Genomic DNA, 10,072 nt, shown 5'->3' with positions numbered 1-10,072 from the left:
TGTAATTGCTTATTACGAGTAATAAAGCGCCCATTATCAAAAAAGAAGAAGAAAGGAACGGTCTTTTGTTTAGAGGCACTCATGTGGCTGTTGAGTCATGGAAAGCAAGATTTTGCTCTCAGTTTACTCTTCTAGCTTGCCCATAGAACCAAGGAGGAATTACACCATTTCATTCTCTCTCTTGCTGTTTGTCTTTAACCTTTGGGCTTGTGGACCCGGCCCTGATCCAAGACACAATGTAACTTTGTAATCAGCTTTTGTGCATATGAAATATAGATAGCAGTAGGGGCCTTCCCTGTAAGTGTTCAAAAAAAAAAGAATTTTCCAGTTTGCATTTATGCAACAAAAGTAGGTTACACTTTGTGGAGAAACTGGCGCTCGGTAACATTTAACATGCACCTGGTGAATAATTCCATGGAAAAAAAAATTAAGGCGCTATTTCGGCGCAAATAGCGCGCTATATCATATATGAACAACCCACTAAATTAATCAGCGTGCAATGCCTCGTTAATAGCATGCTATAGCATATTTTAAGGCTGACCCTAGTTTCTCATAGCGCGCTATTTTTTCTTTGGAATAATTACACCCAGTGTGTAACTGAAATAAAAGTAGATACACACGGTCTGTCACACAATCTTCCTCTCTTACTTTTCTTTCGTTTTTCAGATGCGATACTAGCATAGACTTCACACGATTTTTTAAAGAAAAAAACACGCTGAGCTGTTATTTCTTATTGATTTTTGCTTATTTGAGGGCCTGATGTATGGTTCGAAGCCCAAGCTAACCAAATCGGGACAGCCCGGAACCAAAACACGAGGACAAGTTCACACTGAAAAATCAAACGGAGAACAGGATCGCACGCAAAAATTGGCAAAGATAAACACACCCTTTCAGATCAGCCGCTGACATCAGCCGACTGAGATTTTACTTATTTTACCGGTGCCAACAAGACACGACGTCGCCGGACGGAGCACACGACGGCCGCCCAGATCGTTTGGAGCTAGTTCTCGACGGCTAGAGCGCCGCCAGCCTCGTGATGTTGATGGGGCGGACGTAGAGCCCTGGGTCGGTGGCGAGCGCGAACGCCGCCTCCGCCGATGCCGCCTGCGTTGGGTGGAAGCCGTCCCAGAAGAGGTAGTTGTCGCGATTCGGGCACACCGAAGCGAACTTGGTGCACTTGCCATCCCCGGACAGCCCGGCGCCGCCGCAGCACCCCGTGTCCAGCACCGTCAGGTCTGCCCAAAAATATGACACATTAGCATAACTTGATTTAGGTGGGGGGCGTTGCAGGCTTGCAACTAGCTGACTTACTCAATGTAGGTGAGGCGGCGTGTTTGAGGACAGTCTCGGCCATGGCGGCCGAGTCGCAGATGGAGTAGTTCATGCCGGCGAGATCGGCGCTCAGGTCCTGAAGCATCGAGTGTAGCTTGGGGTACAGCTGCCTGGAGAGGTCGTTGGCCGTGCCGAAGCAACGGTACCCGTCCAGGTCCTTCTTTGCCGCCCCGGCGAACCTCTGCGTTGGGCAGCAACCCACCATTGATGGGCTCACGATGCTGAACTTCCTCGCCCCGGCTGCATACAGCTCCTGCAACAACGACATGCCCATTATTTCTCAGCGCAAAACAACTCTGACAGACACAGTTCGTGTCTAGAACAATCAGAATTTCAGATTAGGCACCTGCAGGTAGCTCTTGTAAGTGGCGACGAGGCCTTCCAGAAACTCGGTGTCGTTGCGGCTAGGGGACAGGGTGGCGTTGCCGTCGACGTACTCGAACAGGTCGTTGCTGCCGACGCTGACGAAGACGAGGGACCTGGAGATGAGGTCGTACGAGCTGTTCCCCATCATCTGAACGGCAGACGTGAACTTCTCCAGCTGGTCCGTCATCGTGTACACTCTCCCGCACTGCAATAAAGGTGAGCCATGTTACAATTCTACCTGTTCAGTTGGCGGAAAAGAAGAAGCCAGGTCAGTGTGTGCGCGTACGTGTGTGCCCGTCTGATCCTGGAGTCCTGACCCTCCTGATGCGAAGTTGATGCCGGTCTTCATCTGCCCAAGGATTTTCTCGGGCGGCAGGGATGCATAGGCTGGTGGGCTCTCGGTGAATCCAAGAAACTGAGCTGTTCGCGCAAACAAACAAACAAAACTGGTCAACCTTAAGGTTTTTCATACTTCCTCCGTCCCATGAAAGTTGTCCGAATTTTTTTAAAATTTGAATGTATATCTAGATAGCATGGGACGGAGGGAGTATTATGGCAAATATCTATACTTTGGACAACCGCATTGACACATGATTTGAACAATTTTGCTATTTCTCCGATTTATAATAAACTGCATGAAAACTTGGTGAAGAGAAATGTCAAACATATGTGGAAGGCTAGAATTCCACCTAAAATTTGGTTGTACTTGATTTAGTGTAATGCCATTGCTACTAAAAACAATATGCAAAAAAGGGTTGGCAGGGGGATTTTAGACAGAGATTCTATGATGAGTTGGAAACAATTCGTCATCTCTTCTTTACTTACCTAAATATACAAGTGGAGTGTAGTGAGCAAGTCTATTGGTGCATTGAATAGGCCTGGCAATTTTTCTCAGTATTTTTGTTGGATTGCAAGATCTTTTCCTGGGAAAACAAACTTGCATGTTGTTGGAGTTGGAGCTTCGTGTTGGGCTCTATGTAATTTAAGAGATCAAGCATGTTTTGGATTCAAATTAATAAATTCAGAGATTGTTTGATATGCATGCTCATTTTTTAGACACTCGCGCAAGACTTCTGTAAGTTGGTGACAATAATGATGTTTTAGCAGCTGTAGATGCTATCAAGTCAATGACACTTTCCCTCCACACCTCTACTTAAAGGAAGAGGAGCTTTTATACTTCTGATCATTAGAGTTCATTGGAGGAAGAGGATCGGCCAGAATAATGCAAGCACGATAGTTTCTTTATTTTGGTTTGCTTAATTAACATACAACCTATTAAAACTAACACTCTCGTCAATACTGGGTCTATCACATTATTCCTTATCATTTAACATTTATATCTGCCTTTACTTTTATGTTTGGATCAAAAGTCTTTCTTATATTTTGATTTTTTTAGACATCTTTCATTATGTTTTCATTGTTTATATTTTGCACTTCCTTAATTCTCATTTTGTTCAGTCTTTTCTATTTTGCTTTTATATGACAATATCTCAATTTTATTTTTTTCATGATTTTCCTGTTTTATTCTACTTTTAAAATAATACATATTTTCTGACTTATATGAATAATCTTATTGCCACCAGAAATACTTAGCTTGTTGGGAATTTTCTTCTTGTTCCTTTTTTCATGTTACCTTTTTAGATACATTTGAAGTAAAGGAGGATTTGTTTTACGTACATAGACATATTTTTTACGAGCATGAACATGTAATTATGCACATGAATATTAATTTACGAGATGAACATTGTTCCTTTATGGATATGAACATTAATTAGGAATAAACTATGTGAACAAAAATGTATAAAATATGTTTTCCTTGAGTTAGATATATTCAAACAGGTATAAATATATACTTACTCTATTCTGAAAGAAGTGATTTGACTTTTTCTAGATACAGATATATTTCTACGCATTTCAGTGTGTAGATAGGTCTAGATAAAATTGAGTCACTTATTTTTTAATAGAGGTTGTATATATTTGATAAAAGAATTTCTTTGTTTTTCTAAAATTAATATATATATATATATATATATGTAAATACTGAAATTATTATAAACATAAAAATGTACATGTGTTAATTGTCCGCACCAAATGTGGTCCATGCAAAGAAAGCTTCACACGTCACAAACTGTATTTGATTCTTAAAGACTCAAGTACAACCCTAGGATAACAAGAGGAACAAGTATGTGAACATTTTTTAATTAAACCTTTTAAAATTTAAACATTATTAAAATTAGAATATTTTTAAAATTTAAACCTTTTCAAATTTGAACATTTTTCAAACTCTAAACATATTTCATATTTGAACGTTTAGATAATTGGCTAGGACGAGATGTCGTGGGTGTGTGCGGTTGCGAGGGATTGACACACGTTAGGCACTGTATAGAAATTCTGAGGAAATTGTGATCTAGGGTGGCATTGTTTTGTCCGGGAGATCACAATAGTAATTTGAAGTCCTCTCTTAGGTTTTATGGTCTTTTATAGCACGAAAAGGGTTCAAGCTAGTTGAGCAAATTTCAAGAAAATTACAGAAACCACTACTCTTTGGTTCTGCTTTTGCAGATAGGACCAACTATATAAATTTGCTGCAGAAACCAGGAAGTTGACACGGCTAAACCGGGATTTGGACCTCTCTATAACATATTGCAGCAAAGGCTGGTGGTTTCTTCAGCAAACTATGTATTTAGTGCATTACACAAAACAACATCTAAGATTGGTGGTTTCTTCATTTTAGGTCACAAAGTTCGCAAAGCACACTACCTGCCTAAAATATGTTCTTCAAAAGCGGATGGCCCGTTGGCTCAACCTCACACCTTCCCTAAAATTTCTTAGTTCTCCTAAACTGTTCAAGTAGCAGCGTAAGCATTTTTTTTAAATAGCATTGCCCAAAGTAATTCGACGTCCACCGATTCCACATCGTACAAACAATACTGGTCCCACACTTCCGATGTTTCGCCTTTTTGTCTGCGCTCTGCTTGCAACCATGTTATCTCTGTTGAGAGGCTTTGGCCCCCAGCGCCTAGATTATCACCTTCGTGACCGAAAGGACATCAACTTTCACTTGTTCAGCAGGGGAAAAGATGTTGGCATCTCTCAAAGAAGAAAAGAAACGCTGCCTTCTATAATTCTTTGTTGCATTTTAACTCTAAACCATATGCCATTATACTCTCTTCGGTAGAAGCGTAGCACATGCATCACGTACCTATCTGGTCAGCAAGGTTGTAGCCGTTGCTGAAGCGGCCGGTGGGCTTGTGGGTGGGGAAGTCGACGCCGTAGCGCGGGTAGTTGGCCCTGCACTCGGCCGAGCAGTCCGGCAGGAAGTTGTTGTTGCCGACGTCCACCGTGGAGTCCCCGAGCACGTACATGGCCGGCATGAGCGGCTCCCTGGCGCCGGCAACTCGCAGCGCGAGCCCGGACACGCACAGCGCAACGAGCACGAACACCCCACCGTTTCTGGTCGCCATTGGAGCCCTCTCCTCCGCCGCCCTACTCACTTCTTCAGTGGTTAACGGGCTAGCTAGCGCTCATCTGAAGGTGGCACCCGCATGTCTTTATATACACTTGTTGACCCAGTGACCCACAATGTTGTTTGTGGAACGAACAAAGGCCGAGCATTTATAATAATGCACAACGTGGGTATCTTCGAATACCTCGCCGCCGTAAGCTAGCGATCCGAGGGATATGCAGCGTATATCATGTTTGTTCTGTAATGCAGAAGCGGCTAACGGATCTTCATGTGTAACTCAGTCAAGCTAATTACTATTGTAACCTCTGAATTTATTTTTTTATTGTAACAAGTGCCAATTCCCAGTGGCAACTTACCATTGGATGTTCAGGTCGAGACATTGCACTTAAACGGCTTATGCCAGCGTACATACGGTACTGACTAATGAACGGCTACTAGCTAGTGGAAAATGAAGCTCAGGCTTGGATTATCAGTCAGTTCGCCGGTGGCCAATTAGGGTTCAGAAGATGAGTATAGAAAGCTAGAACGAGACCGAGGCGCGACGTCCCGACGGCATCGCGAGCTAGCTCCTAGCTAGCTGGCGCTGTGATTGCGAAGTGCATAGAATATATCAGCGCTGAACGGGACGTGGTCGGCGCGCCCTCGCCATTCGCTACGTCAAAGCCATACATATATACGCCTTGTTGTTTAATCACTAGCGTATGCTATGTGTGTAAAATAACGACGTACTTAATGAGATACGTACGTGTCTGCATTCGTCAGGCATTTCGATGACCATTGCTCGCGTATCAATGTCAAAAAAAAAAAAAAGATTGTTCAGGTATTTAAAAGTTCACTACCGGAATCAGTCACAATGCCGGTGCATTTATCGGGCACTGGGCAAACATGTGACTTTCCCTAGTGCCGCGATAAAACACTCACAGTTCACCTAGTACTTGCACTCGGCAACTTTTCTGGACTTATTTTTTAAAACGGAGGATAATTTTTTTTGCCCTAATCTACTAATTAAGAAGAGAAAGTGTCCAATTAATTAACAGAAACTGGACAAAGAAACTGTTACAACCCTCTACAAGAGAACAACACCAAAAACATGCAACCTCCAACCCAACTAGCTTGAACCGACGACCCAAGGAGGTAAGGGCATGTACAATGGTGATGACTCAGCTGTCTGTAAGGGATAGTTATAGGTGATTTTGGTGATGTGGAGGAAAGAGAATGAGGAGAGAGAAGGAGGCTGTCTGTAAAGTTACAGACAGTCTGTAGGCTTCTTACAGACAGCTTACAGACACCATTTTTACTGTTGTATGAAGGGTGTCTATAACTTATACTCACATATAGCTATGACTAAAAATAGATAACTTACAGACAGACTATTGTATACACTGTCTGTATCATTGTCTATAGATGACATGGAATAGTATTACAGACAGCATCCGTCTAAACCAATGTACATGCCCTAAGGAACGCCGCAAAAAGTACCCACTGAAAGGACATGCCAACTTTTCTGTGAACAAGTGTCCATTTTAATTGGAGTTAACGGTAAACATGCGGTGGGATCAGCTTTCGCTGGGCAAAAAAGTAAAATATAACATAATGCACATACGTATTTGGATTTCAAGGAGTGACCTAATGCGCCCATTTGTAATCTTCTAAGTGCTATAAATAGTTTATCACGAAGCAAACACAAAGAATATGGTGCAAATTGACACCTCTTCAATTTTCGCACAATGTATACACATTGGATGACCAATTTCCAAGTGTTAATTTTTTCACAATTTTTGGCTACATTCACCCATTTAAATGATTTTTTGCCAGTTTTCTGAAAGTAACTCAAATTTGAACTAGATGTATTCTCATTTGCTTCTAAAGATTGTCAATAATAATTTAGAGGTATCCAAGTATGATTCTTACAAACAAACATGGGTGTTGGGAATTTGAGGACCTACAAATGAATAGTTTCACTGGTGATTTTGACTCATTCTGAAAAAAATGTCAAAAATTAAAATCCTTTGGCATGGAGACTTTTATAATCTTCATAAAATGGACTTACTTTATCTCGAATATTTCTTCGCGAGGCCTGTTAATTTGGCTCTTATCTCTTATCTAGGTGCGGTGGAATTTGTTGTAGTTCGTTAGACGTACGACACCATGCATTAATCATAGTTTATGATTTAATAGTAAAGATAAACATGGACTGATAGGGCAAAGGTGTCCGAACTTTCGATGAGATGAAAATAACTTTGATTTATTGGTGGAGTTCGTGCTTGACGATTCGACTACACGTGAGTTACTAATCTTGCGGTTGCACAATCAGCCTGACCAGCATGGGTCTTAATTCCTACCTGAAATCGAGAACAAGTAAGAATTAATAATGCAATCAGAATATTGCGGATAAAGATGAAAGCTTTATTGAAAAAGGTGGGATTCCGAATAGTCGGTCTTGTTCTGGGCGTTGGCCTCAAAACAAGTACATGAGAGTTGCAGCAATGACTAACTTTTAGTCTAATTAAAATCCGAATCTAAACGTGACGGCTAGGGGGGTATTTAAGAAGGAAAATGAGAGGGTTTCGGCCAACCCTAGGTATGGTGGCCAAACCAACCTCTATGGATCATTTACTCCTTCAATACGGACTCTAAAAAGTGGCTGAATTAATTCCTGCGAAAATGATATGTGCCTGGCCCAAAACTAAAGATGACGCGGCACCATATTATGCTATAGATGAAATTATGAAGTATAATCTTGTATATTTCGCCCAAGTCTTCATTCATCATTATGGTGACTTCAAAGTTCTGAAATCTCCACTTGTTGCCCCCTCTTCAATCCTCACATGCTTGCTGCCATCTCCATGCCCGGTCATGCTCCAATGCGTGTTCCTCTCATTCATGCTAGGTCCATCATTCCTAAGAGTAACAAACACATCTAATTTAGGCAGCACCATATTCTCATGCATGTGAGTAATAGTTCCAAGAAACGAAAGTACCTAATAATTAAGTTGTTTGGCACGAGCTCGAGTGATAGGTCCTTGTATTTATGTGGTTTTAGGTACATCGGTTGTATCAATATATGGGATGTCCTCATCATGCTCCCCTTCTTGAATTTAAGTCGTCCTCGACGCAATCTCATCTTCCTCACCAAAGTAAGGCTTTAAATCTGCAATGTTAAATGTAGTACTAATTGTACCAAATTCTGCACGCAACGAGTGATAGGTCCTTGTATTTATGTGGTTTTAGGTACATCGGTTGTATCAATATATGGGATGTCCTCATCATGCTCCCCTTCTTGAATTTAAGTCGTCCTCGACGCAATCTCATCTTCCTCACCAAAGTAAGGCTTTAAATCTGCAATGTTAAATGTAGTACTAATTGTACCAAATTCTGCACGCAACTCAAGTTTGTATGCATTATCATATATTTTATGTAACACCTTAAAAGGACCAGCAGCGCAGGGCATTAAATTAGACTTGCGCAAATCAGGAGCGATCTTTGCGCAAATGCAACCAAAGAAGATCACCAACATAAAAACAACGTTCTTTATTTCTCTACCCCCAACAATTTTATACTTAGCATTCATGTGTTCTATGTTGTCTTTAGTAGTCTCATGCAATTGAAATATCATTTCAGCACGTTGTGTAACATCCAAATTATTTTGCACCGAAGATGGTAATGGCAATAAATCAATAGGTGCACGAGGAATAAAACCATACGCAATATCAAATGGGCACATCTTAGTGGTATAATGCAGCGAACAATTGTAAGCAAATTCAATATGAGGTAAACATTCTTTTCACAATTTTAAGTTCTTCAAAGCAGCCCGTGTCATAGTAGACAATGATCTATTTACTACTTCAGTTTGTCCATCAGTTTGGGGATGACATGTAGTACTAAACAACAATTTAGTCCCCAACTTAGCCCATAAACATCTTCAAAAGTGGCTAAGAAATTTAGTATCACGATGAGAAACAATAGTATTTGGCACACCATGTAAACGAACAATTTCACGAAAGAACAGTTCAGCAACATGCGTAGCATCATCAGTCTTGTGACAAGGAATAAAATGTGCCATCTTAGAAAACCGATCCACAACAACAAAAATGATATCCCTCCCCTTCTGTGTACGAGGCAATCCTAAAATGAAATCCATAGAAATATTTGATGGGTTCGTTGCATGGAAAACAAAAAAAATCTACCGTGAACATGAACAAAAACCAAGATCCAATCTAGGAAGAAGCAAGATCTAATCTAAGAAGATCTAAGCAACGAGATGTATGAGAGACTAACCCTTGAAGATCCAAAGCCTTACGAGATCAGATCTCGTGGTTGACGTAGTCGATCGTTGCGGTGCTATAATCCGGCAGCACTTCCGTACTCGGTCGCACGTACGGTGTCGATGAAGTCCATCATGTCCCCATTCCAGCGGGCAGCAGAGGTGGTAGATCCCCTCGGAATCCCAGCTGCATGACGGCGTGGTGGTGGAGGTGGAGGAGAAATTCCTGCAAGGCTTCGCCAAGCCGGCGCAGGAGGAAGGAGGAGGGAGAGAGGGGCGGCTAGGGTTTCAAGGGTGTGCGCCCCCTGCCCCTCCCCTCTTTATATAGGGGGGAGGTCGGTTTGGGGTGGCCCCCCACGCCCCAAACAGATCTAGGGCCGGCGGCCAAGAGGGGGGGAGTTTTCTTCCCCCCAAGTTGATCCCCTTTAGGGTTTTGGGGAACCCTAGTGGGCTGGCTGACTTGGGCCTTGAGGGGCATGTGCCCCCTGGCCCATTAGGGCTAGGATGCACCCCTCGGCCCATGTTGGCCCCCCTAGGTCGTGGGCCCCATGGTGGACCCCCCGGAACCTTCTAGAACCTTTCCGGTCTTCCACCGGAAAAATCTCGAACTTTTCCGAAACCTAGAAATCAACTTCCCTTATATG

The 10,072-nt window shown here is 42.3% G+C and overlaps 1 protein-coding gene across 1 annotated transcript; it reads right to left on the bottom strand.

Annotated features, from left to right (window-relative positions):
• Positions 1-1,014: 1,014 nt before the first annotated feature.
• On the bottom strand, positions 1,015-5,162 carry LOC124666997 (GDSL esterase/lipase At5g55050-like). Its single transcript, XM_047204331.1, has 5 exons — positions 4,901-5,162; positions 1,992-2,118; positions 1,679-1,913; positions 1,300-1,585; positions 1,015-1,235 (listed from the first exon to the last, which is right to left on the bottom strand). The coding sequence occupies exons 1-5, from the start codon at positions 5,160-5,162 to the stop codon at positions 1,015-1,017; spliced, it is 1,131 nt and encodes a 376-aa protein (XP_047060287.1).
• Between the last annotated feature and the right edge of the window lie 4,910 nt (positions 5,163-10,072).

The sequence above is a fragment of the Lolium rigidum genome, chromosome 1 (assembly GCF_022539505.1).
Source record: "Lolium rigidum isolate FL_2022 chromosome 1, APGP_CSIRO_Lrig_0.1, whole genome shotgun sequence".
Lineage (NCBI taxonomy): Eukaryota > Viridiplantae > Streptophyta > Magnoliopsida > Poales > Poaceae > Lolium > Lolium rigidum.
Note: the sequence above shows the minus strand (reverse complement) of the source record. Positions and strands in the feature narration are given on the sequence as shown.